Raw genomic sequence first — 23968 nt, forward strand, 5'->3', positions numbered from 1 at the left:
TTAGGTATACTAGATGTAGTCATCCAATTCATGCGACCAACCAGGCAAGCGATCGCGTGGCGTAATTCCACGATATGCACTGCATGAGAGGGGCTATGTCCCTGATTTTTCTTGCCCCTCTCCGAGAAACGCAGATAAGAGCACTGCCCCCGCCTCATTGATAGCCATGGCGCGCTTGAATCCCAAATTCGCTCGGACCAACACTGCCTCGGCTCTGGTCTGAACAACACCACAAGAGTGGATATCCCACGGAACTGGAAAGGCTGCCCCGTAATCCTTTTGCGCCTTGTCAGTCCGATTGGGCGGTTCCTGAACTCGACTCCTGACTAGGTTGCGGAGCCCAATTCCCCGCGGCGGTCGCATCGTCTGGCGTCAAGCGCGGTTGATGCTCTGGACTTCCACTGCTCTATTCATCGTACCTGTTGGGGTGCATGACCGGATTATCTTGACAGTCATATGGGCTTTGTAGTGGAAGGTATCCGTACATGCTATGTCTAACGATCCTCATTCTCCAAGTAGTCAGTTTCGATTGTATGTTCTGGCAGCGCATTTGCTGCTGGTTGCTCTTCTGAGTAGATTCCATGATCATGAGCACCTGATCTGTCTTTGAATGATTTACTGTGTGATACTTTACATCACTGCTCCCGCCCATCCCTGATCGCTCTCATTGCTATTCATCCCTGATATCACCAAGTCCATTGTGACGAGGTCCTGAGTGTGGCATATTGCTCACCGCCTCGAATGGTTCTTCGATACTGAGTCCGCAACATCTCACTACTCACTACTTACGGATTCTCAGACTCAAACTCCCCCCTGCTCGCATCTCTCCCCTCTCATCTCTCCCCTCTCACCTTTCCCCATCATGTGCTTATACTGCTCCATCTCTTCTTCCCATCCACTATATGCCCAAATACACCGAGTCCTTTGAATTTTCCGAGCTGCAACTATGACCTCCATCTATCGAGTCCTACAGCGCGACGAAGACAGCTGTGCAGCTAAGTGACCACCGGCCTCTTCTCACTCCGAGCATCAGATCGTTCTCAAGAGCATCACTGACTTAAGATCGTGACTAACGCGTGCTTTAAGCTTGATACACACGGTTCCACATCCTCGATTCTGAATTCTAACCAGCCTGTCGCTACACCTGTATGCGATTCGAGCCATGTGAGCATTTCGTGGAGTCGCCTCCACGTCCAGACCCAGTCAATTCAAAGGCACATACTTAACCTCTTCCTGCTGCTAATATTATGGTTAGATATGTCCGAGTATCCTAAGAGAGAGTGTCACATCCACCAGTAAGCCATGCAAAGGTCCTTTGCCCAACCCGTGTCAGTTGCCAAATCGATTGACAAGGTAAAAGGCTGCTCAACACGTCATATCAGACCTGCCTAACTCACTTCTATTGAAAAGTTACCATGTCTCATGGATAAACCTGAATAGTGCATGTAAAGTAAGTCCTCCAGGTACGTTCTTTTCCTTCCATTTTCTCGTTCTTCCACCTTGGACTTCCACACAATCTTTCCCGATTCAACCTCTCTTCATGTCCTGGCGTCCTTTCCTGTCAAATACATCATTCAACCTTTCCACAATCAATACTTCCATTAGCACAGACATCTGGTCAGGAAAAGCGGTTCCTGTATTTTTATGAGCCTTCCCATCGTCCCATGATCTTACACTTTTTGCACTGTCTTCTAGAAGTTGCTGCCAACTAATCTTGTCAGCCCCGCAACTTTAGGTACCGTTTTTCTCTCAAATCCGGCTCGAGAACATCCTTCAGATCCATCGTTCCGAGTCCCAAGTTCCTTCGTCAACGGGGTGCAACTTGGACTTTCCTACTCGGTCGCGTTACGATTGAAGCAAAGCCCACGTATGTACAGCCACACTATTAAGATCTCTGGTTCTTGTCACATCGGAGCCTCAAATTGAACTCAACGACTGACAGACTGCCTTGTGGAACAGTTCTAGGGGTCCCCTATCTACCGAATAGGCACGAGCACGGCACCCAATACCGCTACTCCAAGTCTACCTATTGCGTTGTCATTGTACGAGTACTGACATTGGATACACTTAGCCCTACTCCACCATGCTTACTGGTTTCTTCGCGAAGGTCGCGGCCACGGGAGGTAACCAGGCCCAGTGGGGGACTGCTCCCGTGGTGGACAGCACTTGTGAGGCGCGGACTTCGGTCCTCCCAACAGGCCTTCGGGATGAGGGGCTTCTCGCTGTCGGGGGTGTGCAAGACTGACCAGCCGCCCCCAAAATCTTAGGATACAAGAGAAAGAAAGGCTGAGTTTGATCACTCGTTTCTGGGTGATGTCACGGGACTATTTGACCAAGGCCACGGAGGGTCCGCGTACGCGGTGGACAGTTTAGTGAGGTACGGACTCCGGTCCTCCCGATGCCTTAAGGCTGAGGGCCTTCTAGCTGTCCAGGGTGTGCATGGTTAACCAACCACCCTCCAAGATTTGGAAACGGGTGGATGAAATGATGAATTGCTCTCACTCTGATTACTCGTTTATGGCGGTGTCGCGGGAACCAGCAGTCAGGTCCAAGGAGTGTCTACTCGGGCGGTATGGACAGTCTTGTGAGGCACGAACTCCAGTCCTCCCAATATGCCTTTGGGCTGAGGGGCTTCTATCTGTCTGGGGTGTTTACCTACCACCCCAAGGTCTTGGGACACAAACGGAAGAAAGGCAGCCTTGCTAAATGGGATCGACGGGTTAACCAGTGCCTAATCTAGAAGCAAGGACAGGTTCCGCGTGTCGGCAGGTTCGAGCGCCATGACGATTGTCGATTGTTCCAGCGATTAGCCAGTCCACAAGCAACATGAAAGAGGTCCCGCGTGTCGGCAGGATCAAGCGTCATGATAATTGTTAAAGTGCATGTCTGTTGCACGAGCGAGAGTGAAGTCTGAGCGCTATCAGGATCTTTAAAGCATTGCCCGTTGCACCAGCAAGGACGAGAACTGAGCGCTATGATGAGTCTTCGAGTAGTGCCCGTTACACGAGCAGGAACAAATTCTGAGCGCTATGATGACTTCTATGCTATTGCCTGTTGCATGAGCAAGAACGAAGTCCCGCGCATCATCAGCAGAATCACACGCTATGAAAATAATCAGTCAGATGATCCGCTCTTCAGAATGCTTGTGATGCCATCATGCAGACTCCTCCTATTCGGATCGGCCGCCACGAGATAATCAAATAAGCGATTGGGAGATCGACAAGTACAAACAGGATGCCCCGAGCCGGTCCTATGAAAGTCTATACCCTCGTTTTCTTACATTTCCCTACACAAATGATCGATAACAGGTTGGTTTCTCTCGCTTTTTGAATATAGCCTGCATCGAACTCTTATGCAACAGCGGCCCTTAAAGTGCTGATCTGGTCGAGTCTAAGTACGCACTACTCCGCAGTCCAACAGCTCTATCGCGGATTCTGCCATTCCTAGCGCCAGTCTCGCTCTCGTTTGGCACGTCAGATTCAGGGGGGCCAAGATCATGGAGGTCGAGCCTTGCTTATCATATTTCCCCAGGGACGGTCACTACTTAGACATCATTGAAGGGTTTCTGGGGGAATAGGGGAATGTTCATTCACACTTCATTCCCTGACAATGGGATTGATCGATTGAAATGAGTCTATTAAGTCTATACCCTATACCTGGTATGTATGTATACTTTTAAGCTGCAATGATCCGAAAGGTTGGGAGAAGGGAATGAAACAAAGATTAAGCATCTTCCACCCCTTTTCCCCCGCGCCGCCCCTTCTTTAGGGTGTGAAGCACATATACTATACTCGTCAACAGGCCCAACCCGCCTAAACCGATCCCCATATAAAATGCGCCGCGGTACCCAACCAACGTGTCATGGAACGTCTTCCCGCCGTGGTTGACATGCACCTCGACGGTTCCCGCGAATCCTAGACCTAACGAGATACTGTAATTCACGATCGTGCACACCAGTGACGCCGCAACGCCCTGGTGCTCTCTGCCCACGGCGTCGCTCAGCACAACCGTCGCAGCAGGGAAGGACATGTCCATCCCGAAGGGGATGACGATGAGCGTAACGAACGAGAGCGCCCAGTACGTCTGATGCACGGGCATAATAGCTGAGAACACATTGCCCAGAGTGAACGCCACCATGGCCATGACCATGATCCACCCGGGGTGCAGGCGACTCAACAGGTGGCCTGTCGAGAACGCAGCGATGATCCCCATAACCGTGGGCGGGAGGAACTGCACGGACGCAAGGATGGGATGCACTCCGCGGATGTCCTCTAAGAACCGCCAAAAGTAGTAGATCCAGATGCCGAAACTGGCCCAGCCGCAGGCGATGCAACCAAGAATAAACGAGACGTCCGCATTCAGGGCGTGGAAAGGGATGAGCGGATTACTCGAGAAGCGGATCTCCCACACGAAGAAGCCGGCAATGATCAACAGGCCGATGATCAGCAGAATGTATACGTAGGGCTGCTCCCAGCCGACGACAGGGGCTTGGTTCCAGGCGATGTTGATGAGGACGAGACCCGTGACGCCCAGGGTTGCGCCGATGAGGTCCATCTCGGCGCAGAGGGCGCGGAAGGAGAGGGTGCCGATGCGCGGATCTCTGGGCTCGGGCGGGATGGCGTAGATGCCCAGGATAGCCAGCACGAAGCACCAGATGGCCATCGACCACCAGATCCACGGCCACCAGGCGAGTTGGGCGAAGACGGCGGCGAAGATAGCGCCGATGACGGAGCCGTTGGGGGCCATAGCACCGAAAAGAGCGAAGACCATATGCTTCTTCTTGCCAGGGCGGTAAGTAGCACCGAGGATGGCCAAGCCGTTGGGAAGCAGCATGGCAGGGCCCAGGCCTTGGAGTGTGCGTGCGAAGATGAAGAGGATATAATTGGAGTAGACGCTCACGCCGGCGACCATGGACCAGAGCGCGAACCACAGGAAGCCGATGATGAACATGAGGCGGTACCCGAAGAGATCGCCCAGTCGGCCAAAGAAGAGAATGAAAGTGCCGACGGTGAGCGAGTAGCCTGCAATCAGCCAGCTCAGAATGCCTGGCTGCGTGATGTTGAGTCCATCGCCGATGATGTCCAGCGGTGCAAGACACACTCCCAACGCGGCTTGGGTCATGAACTGTGCCATGCATACCACCAACACAAAGATGAGCTCGTGGATTGGATTCCAGTGATCTGCGGCCGAGCGCATGGATTCGGTTCGCGTGAGGTCGGAGTCCTGTGGACGGTCATCTTCACTTTCTCCGTTAATGGAGTGCTTGGTCGAGCTCGACAGCGACATCTTGCGGCCTGGAATATCAGGCAGCGAGTCGGGATCGTTTCCCAATGTCGGATCTGCGAGGCGAATTGAAGCTGTTGTCGATGGCGCGCGCTGATTCTAAAAGGTCGATTCTGCCAGATATAAGGATGTTGACCACTTTGAGGGTGAGATTTCTGACTCGGAGCAGAGTCAAATCCAGGTTGAAAAGAGCTGGGGTCGAGAGGGCTGAAGTAAGAAGTCATTCAGCATCCAAGTGGGAGATGTGGGGCATGTGGGACTCTCGCAGCAGTGGGAAAGTGGGAGCACTCAAGAGGATTACTCGTGGGTGAGGTGGAAGGAATCCCTCTTGAGTCAGTCGAGGCAAGGAAAGCAGACTCCTCTCGAAAACATATGCATTGATGGAGAGGGTCATCTGGTGTTCGCCATCGCAGGCCTGAAGTCCTCATCGGATTACTGGCCAGTGACATCACCGACGAAGGTTAACTGAGTTAAAGACTCTCCTAGACCTGAATCGATCACTTCCTTCGCGGGCCCCACTACCCTTCTTGGACGGCAAAATCGAAGGGTCCGGCCACTGCTGTCTGCGATTCGCAATTTTCGCCAATCCAAGAGATCATGTGGGGTTGCAAGATGATCTCTTCCAAACTGGAGCGGTCGGCAAGAACCTCGAATACATTCTATTTGCAGTACCTCCGCATATGGTGGCCCTGCGCTTTCCCAACTGCAACCGGCTCATACACCGACAACATATATATTGAAAAGGCACAGGACGCAGCATACCACCATGCTAAATAGCAGTACAGTCACCGAGGGTCAATAAAAGAACCAGAAGCAAGGAGTAGAAGCAGGGTAGAGTTACATATCCTAGTGAATATGGGACTGGTCGTACTAGGTATATTGAGAAAAGAGGAAGACGGCCCGCATTGCTATGTACTCTACAGCGAGTTGCGCTGGCGCACTGACGGGACGCCCGGGAGGCATTTCCTAATCCGCCCCATATCGCGGCCTGGCAGCCTGAATATCTTAATGCCTGAGGCAGCAAATCACGGGTCTAACACGGGATGACCGGAAAGGGTCTAGTCACGGTCACGCGTGCTAGGCCAAATATTTCTCCACGTATCATGGTGGACAGGCAACTGCAGAGCCAGTAACTACTCAGCAACTTGCACTTACAACAATCCACATGCTCAACGTGCACGCAAAGCACCAGGATTGTGATTGATCATGTCTCAGGCAACAGAGCTGTAAGCATACTACTACACTTTCTGTCTCCCAATTTCGCCGCAAATGCGAAATGATACGATTTTTCAATCCAGAACATCGGTCGACCACTGCGATGATGTCATGACCACACCGCCGGCAGTGAGTGACAAGAAACAGTCTCTTGCAGCAGGATGAGACACGGCGACGTTTCTTATTCGCGCTAGGTACACGTCTTGATCTATCAATTCTAATGAGTCTAGCTCATCAGGGCATCTCCCCCGCTTAGACCATCTCATCATGCGCCGTCTCCACTCCTTTCTCCCCTGCCTCCGCCCCGCCAGTCTTCTGTCGCTGACGCTCAATCTCATCGCCGAATCGGTCGGGCAGCCGCGATGTCTTCCAGGCCGGCAAGTTAGCCTCGAACATTAAGTCGATATCCTCCAAAGAACGACCAGCTGTCTCCGGGAAGGTGAAGAAGATGTGGATGGTCATGACTGTGCAGAAGACGCCGAAAATGATATACGTCTTCCACTGGATGTTCGTGAACGCCGGCGACACAAAGTAGGCTAGCGCGAAGTTGAAGATCCAGTTACCCGCGGCCGACAATCCGACACCCTTGGCGCGGTACTTGAGGGGGAACACCTCCGAGGCGTAAATCCATCCAGCAGGGGCCTATTCATTGTCAGAATGGTTCGGCATTTGCGAGAGGCTGTCTACTTACCCAAGTGAGACCATAGATACCAACGAAGATGTATGAACAAGCGATGACACCCTTACCAGGGGCACCGGTGATCGACCACTTCAGATTCGAGTTGCCATCCACTGAGTCGACGTGGTGACCGTAGCTGGCCATGATACCCGCAATCGCAAAGTGGAGGGCCATGCACAGGATGGAACCGGTCATCAACAGAGGTCGTCGACCAATCCGATCGATGTATGGCAGAATGACACCGGTCGTCACCAGGAAAATAACATATTGGATTGCTGACGAGTACAGGGTGGTGTTGCCGGTCTGTTGTTCGCGTTAGCTCTAAATTCCCCAACCATCCGCATCATTTCTTACCATTCCTGCCATGTCAAAGACATAGACGACATAGTACATAGCAACGTTGCCTCCGAGCAATTGCTGCCAGACCTGCGCGCTCACACCACAAACAGTCCGCTTCCAGATCTTCGGGCCAAACAGGGCCAAGAATGAAACGTCCTTAGCTTCCTGGGCAACCCGCACGGCCTCTTGCACCTCCTCATACTCAGCCTGGACAACGGGATCGCTGCGATTTCCTTTGCCATGGATCGCGGCCAATGTGTCTAAAGCCTCTTCCCACCGTTCCTTGCTGGCCAACCAACGGGGCGATTCGGGGAAGAAAGGCAAGGCGACAAGAAGGATCAATGCAGGAACCCCCTGGATACCCCAAGCCACGCGGAAGGAAGCGGGACCAGAAATACCCTGGCCGCAGCCGTATGAGATCAGGTACATGATCAGAATACCCCATTCGATGGCCCATTGTTGGATGCCCACAATCCGGCCTCGGATGCGTGCAGGGGCCAGTTCAGCGAGATAGACACAGACTTGAGAAGACGTGATACCGACTGGAGACTGTTAGCACAGAGTACCCGTGCCAATGGGAGAGGGTGCTCACCAGCCAACCCACTGATGACCCGACCAACGACCAGATGTGCAACGTTTTGAGCAGAACATTGGATAGCTGCCCCGACAATCCAAATGCAACAAGCGATAACGAGAGAATAGCGACGGCCAAGGCAATCCGAAAGGAAACCCGCTGCGAGTGCGCCGGCGAAAGATCCAGCAGACATGGAAGCAGTAATCTAGCAGAAGGATCGTCAGCGTAACCCACAGGTGTTCGGCTTGTACACAGAAGACCTACACCTCCTTGCAAGTTGCTGTCTGGATGATTAAAATAGTCTAAATATTGGTCGGTGCCAATCCAGGCACTCATGGAACTATTCAACAGGGTCAATGTGTGTCCTCATACATCGGAGCAGGAGAGCGGTCGTACCTGACATCGAAGCCGAACAATGCACCACCGATGGTGCCTAACGCGGCAAGGACTAGGCACAAGTCAGTTCCGTGGCACCTTATTGACAGCATCGAAGGAGACCATACTGTAGATGTTTGTAATGCGATACATGGTGAGCAACGAACCAGACCGGACTACCTGAAGTACAACCGGGATAGGGATGCGGAGAGCCGACTCGGGGGCCCCGGACGGGGCTTATATACCGATGCACGACCCAGTGCCGAAGTAACGTCCATCCCGGACTCGTGCAATTGGCCCGTACGTCATGGCGTCACTCGCGGGCGAGAAGACAGGGAAGAAGATAACTTGCAAGTGTTGCAGGTGTCCCGGATGGAGGGTGGTGCGAGACCTGCATGGGGGGATGGATAACTTCAAAGAGTAAAGATCATCGGCAGGGAATGCGGAGGTCCGGGGATTTCGGTTGGGGAACGAATCAGACCCGCCTGGAGGAGCGGTTTTTCCCCAGTCTCGGTGGAGGCCGTGTTTCCTGCCCAGTCCAGTCGGTTCATTTCTGCCTCGGAAATTTCCTTCTTCGTGTTGAACACGTCCTGATTTCCCTGATTCCCCTCATTTTAACCGACGCTCGGGTAGACCCTCTTCCTTGACTCCTGCCAAATACCTACTCCGCATGCCTGACGGAGGATAATTTTCATTCCACCTGTCGAAGAATATCTTTGGATGGTCATTCAGAACTACTCTCATGGTCTATCATACGGTTGTCAACTCCTCCCGAGCACTCAATCGTCTTGAACAACGCGTGTTGTCAATTTCGGCACGAGCCGGTCTATGGAGGCTTGTCTGACGCCCACCCGAAGCCTCTTCCGTTGCGCTATGCTGACCATCGCCTGGCGGCCTGGCTGGGCGTGGTCATCTATGTAGCGTCGATATGGCTGATTGGTGCCAACCAGAGACCCTCTGACGCCACCGTCAAGCCTCTCCATCATAGTCTCACCAAAACAATCAAAATCAATGGCGGCGAAACCCCGTTTCTTCACTCGTCTTCGATTAATTGTAGCCTTGTGAGGCTTGGGCTGCCACCAAGACCGGCGTATACGACAGCCGAATTTCGGCGACAGGACGCGTTACCGAAAGTCTGAGCCGGCAACGGCTCGTTCAGCTGCGCTGCTCTTTCCACGTGAACACGGTCAAACCCCAGTCCGCGATGGTCACAGCCGGTTAATTGTGGTAGCCGAAGTGCGTGATGCTGCAATCTCCGCGATTCACGACTTATTGTCCGATGCAGGCGTTCTCGGCCAGCAGCTTTGGAAAGTCTTCCGAATCGGGCTGATCGGACCCGTGCCACTCACGTATCAGCGTCCAGTTTTGCCTGATCAGAGTGATCTAGGTCTTGCTGCAAGCGGTACACTGATATGTTCTTATTATCCGGCTGGGCAGGCCTGCCTCAGTGTGGTGTTGGGCCCCTGAGAGATCCTCATTCGAGATGGTGCCAGGTCCCGGCTCGTAGCGACAGGCTGGACAGAGAGGACGCACAGCAAGAGGTAATCACGACCCCAAGATGTCAGATCGATTGCTGTCGCTCAACCTCTGGTCAATGCGCGTGTCAGTGTGGTGAAGGGTCTCTTAGTAAGCTCTCTCCAGTCATGCGAAGAGTAATTGATGAATTCCACTGGGACTGACTCATACATTCCACCAATCTATAGTGATCTCAGGCTCCTAAGCACCTATCCGATCGAGAGAAGGCCACCCCGATCGATTCTAGGAACATCTTCGTCTGATGTAGTCTAATCCGCGCACGCCATGGGACCACGCTTCTTCTCTGGGGCCTCCGTCGTCAACACACAATGTGCACTGTCGAAACGTGCCTTATTGCTCCCCATGACTAGCAACGTATCTTTTACTGCAATCCGATTCCGGAAATCGGTTGGTGACACGGCAAAGAAGTACTGAAATTCTCCATCTCGCAACGGTATTGTGATTTCAATGTACCCGGAGTGCGCTCGCCCATATCAGAAGGGTGTTCGATTGCATTCACATGAGGATAATACTCAAATCAATCGAGATGATCTGAAGCGCTGAAACGGGGACCTGATCTGTTACAAACAGCGCGGTCAGCATTGTCACATGACAAAATATCCCACATAACTCACACTGAACCAGAAGCCGGAAAACCAACGTCGGTTGCGTCTACTGCCGTTGACAAGACTTCATAGCGGCTGACATGTACAGGTCTTCGTGGAACCGGCCGACCGTACATATGCCTCTGACTGGTGAACTGGCCGTTGAGACCTTGAAAGACTTCGTGCACGAGTGTCAGAAAAAGCGTTTATTATCGATGGGACTACGCCGAAGACAAGAAAATACGGTGTTTTCGGATCTGCAGACTACTGTCCGAGAATGCTCAGTGCATAAGAACAAATTCAAGTTGAATAAATGGCCAAAATAAGGCCTGTAGGCTTGAGGAGCAAAACAACCCGTCCGAGCATTTCTCCCGCACCCGACAACTTAGCTTGCCGAAGGACAGTAAAGCTCAACTGCTCTCATGCCGGTGCTGTGTAATGCTTGAGACCAACTGTGTCTCCTCGAGAACACCGCTCAACATTTTAAGCGCGCCTGAGGTAGAGGCAGCGGTAGCTGATTGAGAGCTACGAAAATGAACAGTCAATTTCCCCGCGCTGGTCGTGTCTAGGATTGCTCGAACTTTGCTCTCTTTGTGCCGACCGGAGGGTTACTCAGCACCTGGAAAGAGCGCCTGGTCTGGACCTCAGGCTGGTGGATGTAAGGAGATACCCAACTGCCATCCGGTATTCAGGGAAGCACGCTACGTTAGGCTTCATCGATCACGACCTTGGATGTTCTCCTCGTTGGAAAGTGCATTCATCGGTTGCGGGAGCATACATACGAACAGAGGTTTCTGACTATATCTCGCTCGAGAGATGGAGTGTGTCCATTTTCTCCTTCACAGTGGCAACTTAGCGGTGAGGGGTCTGCTCACATCCAATCTACAGAGGCATGCTACATGCACTCGAGGCCTAAATGGACGACAAAGGCGTGCGCAGGCGATTGGTGACGCTTAATCCTTCGATTATCTGTCCCCGCCCATTGGTAACCTAATGCGTGAACCATTTCTCAGCACAAACTCTGGACCCATGGATGAATTGGCGGGAAAAGCAGCAGTTAGACTCTGGCCTAGATCTGGGGAAATTCTGGGGATCAGATGCTGGTGCTGGATTCGGGCTGCTGCCATGTCGTCGGTACCCCGGATTCGGACGGGTTTTCAAAAATATCCTACTATTTGGAGGCCCCAAACCGCTGGGTTCTCTTCCGGATGTACGTTAAACACTATCCGAGAGGTTTTCACGAGTTAAGTGGTGTATGCGACCGTGGGAAAGTCAACGCATCGGAGTTGCTTCCCGGCCAGACTAAGGAGGTCGACCGTGCCGTTACCTCGACGATCGCTGGACCTCGATGAACGACAGCGCAGGGCCTCGGTCTAGCCAGTCCAGCAGCGCAGAGGGATAATTGACCTATTCGCCACGTGCAGGTTCATCAGACGCAAGGGGATGTACCATCCGGCTCAAGTGAGACGAGGACTCGATAATGAGCTTGCCTGATCTTTTTGCCCTGCCGCACGCTCGCTCGACAATAGCTGGTGACAGGGGTTATGTTTCACACGCATAACAATGCACCGGTCAAAGGATAGGGGGGATAGAACAATCTCCGGCGATATCCGGGAATTGTTTATCTGTCCTGACGCCATTCCGGGGTAAAAGTGAGCGATGCTATCGCGCCAATCCGGCGCCGATCACCGGCACCAAGTGCTGCAATTGGTCCAGTATGGATTTGATAGCTTAATCTCGCGGGTCCATTTGATTATAGTTCGCAGCACCAGTGCGTTAGACTCGCACCACCACGTCAGATTCACCCGCAGACCGGCTGAGCATTACGCTTGGCCGCCGATAAGCCCTGGAAGCCCCTCTCCTGGCCCGCGATGGCCCCCATTCTCTGTCCTATTCTTATCTTGAAGAAATAGAGTATCCTGTACTCCGCATTGCGGACCTGCTCTAGTCGCTGGAGACGACAGGTTCCATGGAGCTTGGGCTGAGTCGAACGAGTCCAGCTGCTGTCTTTCTTTGACCGATATGCCTCTTGCATTTCTCGCCTGCAAGGGATGAGACTGGCGCCACCTCTACGACGGTATTGAATTCACGCCACGCGAGCACAGCGTGAGGGTGCATTCATCTTTTGACGGCTGAGATGGCCGCATCCGGGTGGCTATCCCGACTGGCCGTGATGGTCATCCGTCCAACCTGGGCCAGCCCATCGAGCCGATGTAACATTCCCCAGATGCTGGAGAGTTGGCGACACGAGCGGTCTCACTTAGAGCCGATAACAGCTGTCTCCTGATTGTACCGTGGCCAAGAAAGCCATTCAATGAGTGGCACAGGCCCTGCGCCTTCTGATACCGTGTGATCGCCTATTGGATGGGCCTCACAGTGGTTATCAGTCTCGCAGGATCCACGCTCCTGCCAGTCTTCCAGAAGATTTTGCTGGCCTTGCTCGCAGCGGACAAGCCGATGGGGCAAATGTTGACACACCACCTAACACCACTTGACTGGAAGCTGCGACAAGATTCTTTATCTGCCTGCTCGCCTGCTTCCCGATAGCGAACCATAGCGAGTGGGCTGAGTATGTTTGTCTTATCTGTTGTTCCAATTTGCCCCCTGCACATCATTCATCAAATTGACTTCGGCTTCTCAGAGGCTGCAAGCCGACCTCACTAGGTTCCACGACCTCGACGGACAAGTCTTATATCAATCTTCCGTCGCCCGCCCAATCTTATACGTGGTGATTTTCTTCGCGTCTTCTTCCCCTTCTCCCCATCTCTTTGCACGTACACCCACCCTTCTCCATCGAGGACATTCACGATGGACGACCACAGCAATGCACCTGCATACGAGACATCCAGTTCCAAGGAGAAGCATCTCGAGCCCACTGGCGACTGGGCCTCTCCTGACGTCGACCATGGCGCCGAAACCGATCTGCACCGCTCGTTGTCGACGCGGCACCTGACCATGATTGCGCTTGGCTCCTCCATCGGAATGGGATTATGGCTTGGAAGTGGAACTTCTCTAAGCAATGCTGGCCCAGCAGCGCTTCTGATTGGCTATCTCCTCAGTTGTACGATGATTTGGGCCGTCAGTCATTCGATTGGAGAGATGGCAGTCATGTATCCATTGCCGTCCGCGTTCACGCAGTGGACGTCGATCTTCATTGACCGGTCAATGGCCTTTTCCCTTGGCTGGGCATACTGGTTCTCCTACTGGATCACTATCGCCAACGAGCTGCAGGTGTGTTGCTCTTGCTGTGTTGAATACACTGTCCACTGATCATTGAATGTACAGGGCGTTGTTACTGTGCTTAGCTTCTGGACGACCAAAGTACCTACAGCGGCCTGGATCACTATTTTTTGGATTGTTATTATTGCCGTCAACGTTGTCGCCGTGAGATTCTTCGGAGAGGTCGAAGTTACAGCCTCTACTATCAAGTTTGGCTGGATCTTTGTGGTGATCATCTCGTGCATCGGTAAGTGGTTCAAGTTCCTCTGTGGCACAGCACAATATCCTGTTCCGGGGCTCACTTCCTTAGTCATTTCGGCCGGTGGCGCTCCTGCTGAGGGTCCGATCGGGTTCCGGTACTGGAACTCCTCGCCGTTCATCAACGGGTTCAAAGGATTCTTGTCCATTATGCCTACGTGTATCTTTGCAATGAGGTACTTGACCCCTATTATCTGGCTATACTTCAGGGTAGCAAGGATTGGTCTTGAAGTTTGCCCAGACTGCTACTGTTCTATACCTAGCTGACTCCTTTCCCTTAACACTCAGTGGTTCAGAAAACGCTGCTTTGGTCGCTGCTGAGACTGATAATCCACGCAAGGCTGTCCCCCGAGCTGTCGGGTCCATCTGGGTCCGTTTGTCTCTGTTCTACGTCCTGGGCTCCTTGATGATCACCATCACCGTCTCTCCGTACAACCAGGACCTCTTCGGTGGCGACGGCGTTAATGCTTCACCATTTGTTATAGCCTTCCGCAACGCTGGACTGGAACCTCTAGCTCATATCATGAACGCGGTGATCTTCATATCAGTTTTGTCGACCGGCAGTATCTCGGCCTATGGTGGCTCGCGTACTTTGATGGGCTTGACACACCTGAATATGGCTCCCAAGGTTAGTGCCTCTCATTCCTTTCCTCCTACATTGCAGCGCTAGCGACTAATATGATCATCTGCTCCGCCCGGTCAGATCTTCGGCAAGGCCGACAAGCAAGGCCGCCCGATTGCAGGAATGGCCATAACCCTCCTCATTGGAGGTGGTCTCGCTTACCTCAACGTCTCTAACTCTGGCGCCAACGTCTTCACCTGGTTCTCAAACCTGACTTCCCTCTTCACCCTTTTTGGCTGGGGCACGATATGTCTGTCGCACCTCCGCATGCGCTACGCCTGGAAGGTCCAGGGTCGATCGGTAGAGGATCTCCCCTGGAAGTCGTGGACATACCCCTACGGCGCCATCTGGGGACTTGTTTGGTGCATCATCCTCATCATCGCGGAATTCTACCTGAGTGTATGGCCTCTCGGAGAAAGCCCCAGCGCGAAGAACTTCTTCGCCAACTACGTCTCTGTCGTGGCTATCGTGGTCCTGTACCTGGCGGCGCGATGCTACTACCGCGGGCCGTGGTGGGTGGATGCTCGCACGATTGACCTCGACGCCCCGAGACGGTTCTACGTGGATGGGCACGATGTCGAGACCAAGACAGAGCGGAAGGGGCCGACGAAGTATCTTCGTAAGGCAGTGGATGCCGTGTTTGATTAAAGAGATAGGTGGTTGTACATATATACATTATCATAGTTGATCCGTGGAGTTATATCAACTTGCACTTCGAGTATTAGAACATGTGTTGTTCATAGAGCTAGCGTACTATGTGGCATGAGAGGGCTTTTGCAGTAGCAGTATAAGGTTTGTGAAAGTCGAACTATTATCACTTTGTTAAAATCTTGCCAGACTTAAATTTAACGATATAAATGCTGTTTGTATTCTATTCCACCCTTTCCCTATCAATGCAGCTTACTTCTGTCATTGTATGCTCTGTATCAACTTGAAAGATAGGAGTTTAGCTATGGAGAAATGTCGTGCATGCTCTCAGTAGGGCGCCCGCTTTAGGAGACCATCAGGGCGGGCCCGCATCTGCCCCTTCCCGACCCATACACTCACTGCTTCTCAAACTCATATATTTCTCTTCCCAATCATAGTCTTGGTAGATGCTTGCGACCGAGCGAGCACTTCAGGATCTTGTCTGCCAACTGTCTCGGGGCTTAAGGCGCCCACAAAATAGAAGATTCATACCACTCTTCTCAGTCCCAATGCAGGCCTTGGAAGCTTCCTCTTCTCGTCGAAGCGGGTCGCCTTGATACTAATTCTGCGTATAAATCTAGTCTCTTGCAATTGCGGGTCAGCCGATGTCTGGGTAAGCTCTACATGTAGCCAATAAGCCGTTCTCTATGTCTTCATTCTCACTTTTCCGCCTCTCAAGTTTGGATCACATCGGCAGGAAGATGTTGATGCTCAGGCTTCGAGGCAGAATTGCTGCACCAACATCGATTGTCTCCAAGTATCTCCACGAAAGGGGTAATCGTTTCATTTCATAACGATGGGAAAACTTTCACGATATTCAACTTGCAGCCATGCCTGGGTTTGCGTTGCGCGAGTGTTGTGGGGCAATGATAAAGACAATCGCCGCATGGCCACTTTGTCTGGTCATAATCATCAATGGAATGGAACATGAGTGGTCTCGAATGTATGTCTTTACCTGTGATGGGTCATAATCTCTCTGCGCTTCACATTGAATAGAGTTTCCACTGATTAAAGCTTGGCGGTCAGGAATCTGGCTCTAACCGGAGTCAGGCTCCAGTTACAGATTGAGCAAACATGATCACCATCCAGGCTCTTACGAGACGGAGATATAGAAGAGAGGAATTATTCCATACCGTGTCCATTCTAGATGCGGAGTAATTGCCGCATAGCCCGCGGAGATTGTATATTGGGACTAACCTGATCAAGGGGGCGTTGATTCTGCATGAGCAAGAAAGAGTGGTCAGGGGATCGGTTTACACCGTGACCGTAATAAGAATTAAACATAGTAATATACTCAAGGTCTCAGGCTATTCTGCCATTCGGCTGGATGTATTCATTTGCGAATCGTTGACAAGTACGGCAAAGCCAAGCTTTCGGTAAGTGGCAGTGAGTGCCGAACCACTTCCGCTGATGCTCTCCATACCTTTCTCCAACTCGCATACTTACGATGAACAGCGCCTCACACATGAACCATGTTCCTTCCTACACTTGGGGGCGATCAGGTGAGCTGTCTTCTCTCATGCTCTTCTGCAGCTTTTGCACTCTTTTACATCCCACCCAAAACAGCAGTGATCCACGGCTCAGGGGCTTGGCTTGAAACCGGGGTGGAGCAAACGTGTCGGATTGAAACTAGAGGCCTTGCTCAGACCACTTCTTCTCCACAAGGGACCAGCACCCTACTGCTGTTGCTGTATTCTCCCGGTAGGGCGGACTCCGTCTTGTCCTGAAACATCCTCTGACTCTCTCCTGTACTGTTTTTAGTGCGGGACGTTGTGAACTCGAAACATATTCATCCCACGTATGGCCATGAAGAGCCGTTCTCGGACTAATCTCCGTGGTGGATGTGGCCCCTTTCATTCTAGAACTCCTACAGCTGTCGAGCGACATCATCCTATAAAGCCTGTTGTCTGTCGCTCGTTTTAATCGCTCAGTAACCTCGTGCAACCCTGCCAGCCACCACCTCAAATCATCCTACTCACCTCTCGTCACAATGCTTCGTCTCGAAACCCTCGCTGCCCTCGCCGTCCTCGGCCTGGCCAACGCTCAGTCTACCGTTGGCTTCGGTCCCTACTTCAGCCTGGGTCCTACTCAGAGCTGGATCCGCGAGGCCACGACCACTCTTGTGCTCCCCGAAGTTCCCAGCCCCGTCGCGGACCGTCTCGCCCTGTGGCCCGGCATGGGCACCAGCGGCGGTGATCTGATCCAGGCGCTTGCTGTTTCTTTCTCCGACCCCAATGCGTACGTTATAGAGACCGGTTAATCCTGGCCAAACCATTGGACACAATACTGACGGCATCTAGCAACTGCGGCGGTACCTCCGGCCAGTGGTGCATCTGGGCCAGCACCCTCGAGGGTAAGTCTTCCCGAGGTTATGATCGAGAGAGCTCTAACGATGAGCAGACACGCAGCTTGGTGGCACCCAAGTTCCGGCCAATGCCGGTGACAAGGTGACCATGGAATGTACGTTCACCTCTTCGTTCCCTGCACGATAGCCATTGACAATTCTCAGACAAGTACAACGATTCCACCTCCAAGTACGATCAGACCGTCTCTCTTAACGGCAAGGTCGTCTCGACTCTGTCGACCAGTACGTTCCTCAACCATTTCTCCCCAGTTGCCAATGCTAACACTTCACAGGCTCCGGCCAAGCTCAAGGCTGGGGCACCGCCGTCGAATGCCAGGACGATGCCTGCAAGAGCACTGCTCGCGCTCACCGTGAGTCCCCCCAGCCCTTTGCTCCCGCCCTTCCCGGAAGACATCTAACCATGAGAACAGAGTACATCGACACCACGATCGTCCTGAACGCCGCGGACAGCACCTTCGCCGGCACCCTGGCCACCAACGAGGTCACCTCCACCGGTCTTAAGACCTCCGACTCCAAGACCTTCACCGTCGAGACGATCAACGTCCAGGCCCACACCTATGATATTTAAAAGTGGGGCCATGAGATGGGGTTGTATTTTTAGGATATGCTGGCGTGACTATATCGAATAACACTTGAGCTCTGCGAGCGGTTGCGGGATCTGTGTACATTATATATCATGCGACAATGTAAAGAACTGTGGAAGTCAGTAGTAAGACACTGGAGTGGCGACTTTTTTGAAGAATGGAGAGCGACTGTCGAGCTCTCGGCCGATTGATAGGGGTCCCCGAGCTGTATCACCTGGCTGTTGGCCCCTGAAACTATTTTAGGCCCGACACAACCAGAGACTGCAGACAAGCGCACTTGCTGCCGGGTTATCTGGCGCCCAGAGTTGTCCCGGGCGTAATCAGTCGATTTCGAGAGTGGGCGAGATGGGCATGTTGTAATAGAGTTGGAAGCTCCAAGAAGATGCCAAGTGAAAGATGCAAGTTCGGACCGCTTGTGCATACTGCCCTTGAGCTCATCTGAGCATCACCCCATTTTGTATCTACTATCTTGTGCATCTCATCCTTGCAGGGGGCTCCTTACTTCAAGTGAAAGCTATCTTGATGAGTGTTCCAGGAGTTACGTTCCTAGCATGCTACACAGTAGAGGGCCAGTGGATGAGAGAAAATCCAGCGGCCCTGATCTCAACTCAAGGGAGGATGTCAGTGGCAGCGACACCTGCAATTCGGAGGGGCTCATCTTCGGCCAGCCGATCATGTTGCCGCCGAGTTGGGCGCTTAACTCCATTGATGGCGGACGCGTTGAGAATGGGAGATGAACCGATCTAATCGACGGGTCATATGAGAGCGGCATTGCGATCGGTTCTAAATAGAACAAGGTTCACCCATGTCATTGTCAGGACCGACACTTTGTGCGACCGCGGCTGGTACGAATATATACTAGTGTAGGCGGATGTGACACTGTGATAATGACGTGCATGAAGTGCTCGGAGTATCGGTCCGTGCCAAAAGGCGATTGGATCTCTGGGTCTGGTTAGATTCCGATTTCGAAGTCATAACAAAAGTCGCGAGCGTGCTCATCAATGGCGGCAGGGCAAAAGGTGTGCTGCTGCATTGGATGTCATCATTGAGGATCCACCTATTATGAGCTGCTATTGTCATGAGGCGACGAGCTAATCCCAATCGAGAAAGTCCGCAAATGCCCGATCGGGAGGTCACGGGGCTTATCTTATCGCTTATCAGCTGACCATCCCCCAGCTTGTTTGTCCCCAACCTCCTCGGCACCCTGTCTCTTCCTCTTCCACTTAAGTCACTCACTCTTTGTCCAACCGACCTGAATCCTACATTAAACATCGACTTAAGCTTCACCATGAAGCTCTCTTTCCTCCCCGCCCTTCTTGGGCCGGCCGGAGCTCTTCAGTTGCCCTTGTTCCAAGCTGCTTCATCGCAATCCGAGCTCTCTACATCGAGCAAGCAGCTCATCGACTCTGAGCTGCTGCAGAAAGAAGTCAAAGCCGACAACCTCCTCAAAAGAGCCGAGGAGCTCTACGAGATTGCAAAGCTCAGCGAGGAGGAATATCAGCACCCAACCCGTGTCATTGGCAGCAAAGGTGCGCGCCTCACTCATCTCCGCTGCGCCGTGACTCACCTCCTAACCTTCAATCTGCTAGGTCACCTCGGAACCTTAGATTACATCTACTCCACCCTTGTCGAGCTCGGCGACTACTACACCATCACCAATCAATCCTTTCCCGCGGTTACCGGAAATGTCTTCGAGTCGCGCCTCGTCCTCGGCCACACGGTGCCCTCCTCAGCTACCCCAATGGGGCTGACGCCTCCCACAAAAGACAGGGAGCCTGTCTACGGTCCATTGGTGGCAGTCGCCAATCATGGATGCGAGTTCTCCGACTACCCCGGCAATCTTTCTGGTGCCATTGCATTTATTTCTCGGGGCACTTGTCCATTCGGAACCAAGTCCGACCTGGCTGGCAAAGCAGGCGCCATTGCGGCAGTGGTGTACAATAACGAGAAGGGCGATCTATCTGGAACTCTTGGCACTCCCACCCCAGACCATGTTGCCACTTTCGGCATCTCAGACAGTGATGCGGCACCTGTCCTGGAGCAGCTGAAGAAGGGCGAGAAGGTGGATGGCATTGCCTACATTGATGGCATTGTGGAGACAATCATCACTACAAACATTATCGCACAGACTGTCGAAGGAGATCAGGATAATTGTGTCATGGCTGGAGCCCACACTGACAGTGTAGCCGAAGGTCCGGGTATCAATGACGACGGCTCTGGTACTCTGACTCTCTTGGAACTGGCAACAAAACTCACCCAGTTCAGCGTCAACAACTGCGTGCGCCTTGCTTGGTGGGCTGGAGAAGAAGAAGGTCTCCTGGGTAGTGATTACTATGTGAGCCAGCTGACTCCGGAGGAGAATCGCAAAATACGCCAGTTCCAAGATTATGATATGCTGGCAGGGCCAAATTTCGCGTACCAAGTCTACAACGCCACTAACGCCGTCAATCCGGTGGGCTCGGAGGAGCTCCGCAACCTGTACGTTGATTTCTACGAGGCCCACGACCTCAACTACACCTACATCCCCTTCGACGGCCGCAGCGACTACGACGCCTTTATTCGCAATGGCATTCCCGGAGGCGGTGTCGCCACCGGCGCAGAAGGTGTTAAGACCAAGGAAGAGGAAGAGATGTTTGGTGGTAAAGCCGGAGAGTGGTACGATCCCAACTATCATCAAATTGGAGATGACGTCTCGAACGTCAACCTTACAGCTTGGGAGGTTAACACCAAAGTACGTATCCTTCCTCGATTAGCAGTGCTGAATCATGACTAACACACTTTAGCTCGTGGCGCATTCTATTGCCACATACGCGCTGTCGTTCGAGGGCTTCCCTGAGCGCACCGATGCTGATGTCAGCACTTTCTCTCACGAGCCGCGGAAGTACCGCGGCCACCGCCTGCAAATGTGATCGATGATAGACTACAGATTTCTTTATCATTTTTGGCTAGATAGAGTCTTGTCTAATGCTTTCTTTTGAGTTATTCTTGGTTAGATGAATAAACCTTTCAGGCACAATCTATATTTGGGACCGACAAGCTTTATTTTGTTGACTTCAACTTTAGATACAGTTGCGAGGCGGAGCGCGTTAAAACACCCATCTCTCGACCTCCAGATTTTTATGCATCCAATCTTAAAGAGACCTGATAGGAAGTTACCAAGCAGCCCACAGTGGCAAACCAGGCCAGAGATCCGTTCCCACCTCGGCCATAACCCCCGCATCAAAGAACCCAAACTCCTCGACATCCTGTGTCAGGAAATCCTGCATGAGCGGCTGATCTAGCACCATGTAAGCGGACTCTGCCGCTGCGCCTCCAGCACCGAATTGACTCGTGCTCGGGAGATTATCAGCCTGTCCCTTGGACCAAAGCACTGCCGGAAATGGAGATTGTGCCGAAGGGGAGGCGACGGACAGCGACAACCTCTGCTGCTTCGCCACCCATGATGCGAACCGTCCGCTCCGCAGACAGTGCTGTGCCCGCACAAGATGGTGGAACAAGTCATCTGCGACGAGACTACCGTTCGCGACCAAGGATTTCAGCATCTCAATGACGGTCTCCACGGACGTGAGGTCCTCCGCTGTGCCACCTGGTAGCAGACTTGAGATGAGCAGACTCAGGGCGGCAGTGAAGATGTACTGGGCGAAGGCGTAGCCGTAGGTTGAGGAGGCGCCGTTCGTCCATTCGTTCGTGCAGAGGGTCACAGTGTGGCGGGCGGAATGGATGCATGCGTCTTTGAGAGCGGCGAGGGTTGCAGGGATAGCGGGCTCGTTGGGGGTCAGGTTTGGCGAGAGATGATTGAGGAGGGTGAGGAGGATTGGGCGGATGGCCAGGATGACGCACTGTGTTAAATGGGTCAGCTTTCGGTTGGAACGGGAGATGGGGAGGAACAGGTTCCTACGTAGTTGAATTGGAGATGGACGAGAATGGTGCATTTGGAATTGTGCCTGGTGGTATGGAGGTGGAGGTGGTTGGGTAGGGACTGTGTCCACTCCTGCAGGTCAAGGAGGATCCTTTGCTCCCGCTGGAGGAACGTCTCGGTGAAGTTGCTACGGCTGTAGATCGTGCGCATGATTGTGCTGGAGATTCTGGCGAGTCTGACGAAAGCGGCTTGGTATGAGCTGTCCACGAGCTCGTTGTGGTAATTGTCGGAGTCGAGGTTCGTGGGCAGGTCAACGTGGATGGCTTCATCGTTGAATTGCACTGGCAGGCCTAATTTCAGGCTCCAGGACCGATCAAAGACGTAGATTGTCCACCACAAACGCACACGATGTTCTCGCGCAATCCGACCGGGGCATTGGGTGTCCGGGATGTTGTGGTTCAGACCGACGAGGAGTGCGAAGCGCAAGGCGTTGCCGACCATGAGGTAGGCGGAGTGCTGTCGGTTAAGGGACTGGCTATAGAGGGCCTGGAGGAGTCAGCACATAATGACAGAATACCCACGGAGACGAGGTTACCAAGATCAGAAGAGCCTCGATGTGAATGATGGTAGGTCGCTCCGGTAGCACGGAAATCAGACCGATGGCGCGAGCATAGTACGCCATCCCTGGCACCGTGCCGATGATAAGGTGACCTTGGGGAACGGGTCGACCACAAACCCACTGAATAGACGCCCACCTGCCCCGTTCCGGAGTCAACAAACGTACCAATAAGGCAAAGCCTATCAGAAAAAAGCCCAGCTAGTGGATAGAGGTCTCCAACAGATTGATAAGATGTTTCAGATTGAGACACGCGCTCCATCCGCTGCTCAGCCTCGTGCTGTTCTGACTGACCGCAACGAGGTAATCAACCAAGCTATTGGAAGATCGGCAGGTATAAGCGAGAGACCCCAAGTCAGCCCTACGCGAGACCATGGTAAAAGCGAACCAATGCATGTGCCGTATGATTCTTCCTACCCTGAAGACCAGGAAAATTGGGATTGGGGGTTCATGATTCCCAGCAAGCCACGTCCGCGATCCAGATACGCTGAATTATTCCGTCCTGATTGGATGAAGCGAGATGTCAATGAGGCACAGGTGAGTAAGTCAATCGTTGAAGATGTGGCGAATGACGAAGAAGAATTTTTCGACTGGTCCTCTTCACCACCAAGACCTGGAAGACGAGAGGCAGAGGAGGGACTGGAGATAGAGAATATTGAAAGTGAGCTGCTGGACACGGATGAGTTTCCCCTACGTCGTCCCAATGAATCCCATGAGAAATATGTCTATCGAGTGCTTAACCTAGAACTGGATGATGTCGAGGCATAACAGACCATATTTAGATACCGACTCGAGGGCATTATCAGACATATCTGGACTCTAGCACGCCAAACCCCGGAAGAAAATGTGGTCTACCTTAGCTGACACATCGGAAGTGAAGATCGACGAAGTGATCAATAAGATTGAACGGGCAATTAGTCCAGTGGTACGGACAATATTTGCCGGTACAGAACTAACTCGAAATGAAGTGCTTCTTCTGCCAATTATCATGAAGGAGGATCAGCTTAGAGGAGTTTATCTGGAAAACCTTGTCACGAATACCTAGGTTAAGGAAGACAATGGCCTTTACATTAGGTCTGCAGTGTCAGTTCCGAAGACGTGGGTGGAAAGAAAGGAGCACACGCACACGCGGCCAGAAGGTGCTCATAAACGAATATCGTCACACCGAGGTTT

The 23968-nt window shown here is 52.6% G+C and overlaps 8 protein-coding genes across 8 annotated transcripts; 5 read left to right on the forward strand and 3 right to left on the reverse strand.

Moving 5' to 3' along the window:
• Positions 1–3706: 3706 nt before the first annotated feature.
• On the reverse strand, positions 3707–5739 carry BO95DRAFT_508710 (MFS transporter). Its single transcript, XM_025591297.1, has one exon. It carries the CDS (start codon positions 5284–5286, stop codon positions 3724–3726), a length of 1563 nt encoding a protein of 520 aa, XP_025437134.1. The 5' UTR covers positions 5287–5739; the 3' UTR covers positions 3707–3723.
• A 1011-nt stretch (positions 5740–6750) lies between these two features.
• BO95DRAFT_477113 (putative MFS glucose transporter) lies at positions 6751–9066 on the reverse strand (the record flags this gene model as incomplete). The annotated part of the gene is made up of 7 exons (XM_025589968.1): positions 8594–9066; positions 8487–8538; positions 8355–8430; positions 8109–8295; positions 7532–8058; positions 7190–7480; positions 6751–7140 (listed from the first exon to the last, which is right to left on the reverse strand). The coding sequence occupies exons 1-7, from the start codon at positions 8616–8618 to the stop codon at positions 6751–6753; spliced, it is 1548 nt and encodes a 515-aa protein (XP_025437135.1). The 5' UTR covers positions 8619–9066.
• Positions 9067–13022: 3956 nt separating this feature from the next.
• On the forward strand, positions 13023–15417 carry BO95DRAFT_447731 (uncharacterized protein). Its single transcript, XM_025587696.1, has 5 exons — positions 13023–13816; positions 13871–14051; positions 14115–14238; positions 14351–14690; positions 14766–15417. The coding sequence occupies exons 1-5, from the start codon at positions 13394–13396 to the stop codon at positions 15330–15332; spliced, it is 1635 nt and encodes a 544-aa protein (XP_025437136.1). The 5' UTR covers positions 13023–13393; the 3' UTR covers positions 15333–15417.
• A 1406-nt stretch (positions 15418–16823) lies between these two features.
• Positions 16824–17609, forward strand: BO95DRAFT_424417 (uncharacterized protein). The gene is made up of 2 exons (XM_025584671.1): positions 16824–17072; positions 17133–17609. Exons 1-2 carry the CDS (start codon positions 16844–16846, stop codon positions 17198–17200), a joined length of 297 nt encoding a protein of 98 aa, XP_025437137.1. The 5' UTR covers positions 16824–16843; the 3' UTR covers positions 17201–17609.
• Positions 17223–18587, forward strand: BO95DRAFT_295488 (uncharacterized protein). Its single transcript, XM_025581741.1, has 6 exons — positions 17223–17609; positions 17672–17724; positions 17772–17831; positions 17881–17958; positions 18009–18086; positions 18147–18587. The coding sequence occupies exons 1-6, from the start codon at positions 17362–17364 to the stop codon at positions 18302–18304; spliced, it is 675 nt and encodes a 224-aa protein (XP_025437138.1). The 5' UTR covers positions 17223–17361; the 3' UTR covers positions 18305–18587.
• Positions 18588–19519: 932 nt separating this feature from the next.
• Positions 19520–21494, forward strand: BO95DRAFT_424418 (aminopeptidase). The gene is made up of 3 exons (XM_025584672.1): positions 19520–19849; positions 19910–21051; positions 21104–21494. The coding sequence occupies exons 1-3, from the start codon at positions 19609–19611 to the stop codon at positions 21227–21229; spliced, it is 1509 nt and encodes a 502-aa protein (XP_025437139.1). The 5' UTR covers positions 19520–19608; the 3' UTR covers positions 21230–21494.
• On the reverse strand, positions 21438–22955 carry BO95DRAFT_447735 (fungal specific transcription factor domain-containing protein). The gene is made up of 3 exons (XM_025587697.1): positions 22775–22955; positions 22219–22725; positions 21438–22159 (listed from the first exon to the last, which is right to left on the reverse strand). The coding sequence occupies exons 1-3, from the start codon at positions 22859–22861 to the stop codon at positions 21473–21475; spliced, it is 1281 nt and encodes a 426-aa protein (XP_025437140.1). The 5' UTR covers positions 22862–22955; the 3' UTR covers positions 21438–21472.
• A 74-nt stretch (positions 22956–23029) lies between these two features.
• On the forward strand, positions 23030–23563 carry BO95DRAFT_436528 (uncharacterized protein; the record flags this gene model as incomplete). The annotated part of the gene is made up of 1 exon (XM_025585240.1): positions 23030–23563. One exon carries the CDS (start codon positions 23030–23032, stop codon positions 23561–23563), a length of 534 nt encoding a protein of 177 aa, XP_025437141.1.
• Positions 23564–23968: the final 405 nt, after the last annotated feature.

This window comes from Aspergillus brunneoviolaceus, assembly GCF_003184695.1.
Source record: "Aspergillus brunneoviolaceus CBS 621.78 unplaced genomic scaffold BO95scaffold_96, whole genome shotgun sequence".
NCBI classification, from domain to species: domain Eukaryota; kingdom Fungi; phylum Ascomycota; class Eurotiomycetes; order Eurotiales; family Aspergillaceae; genus Aspergillus; species Aspergillus brunneoviolaceus.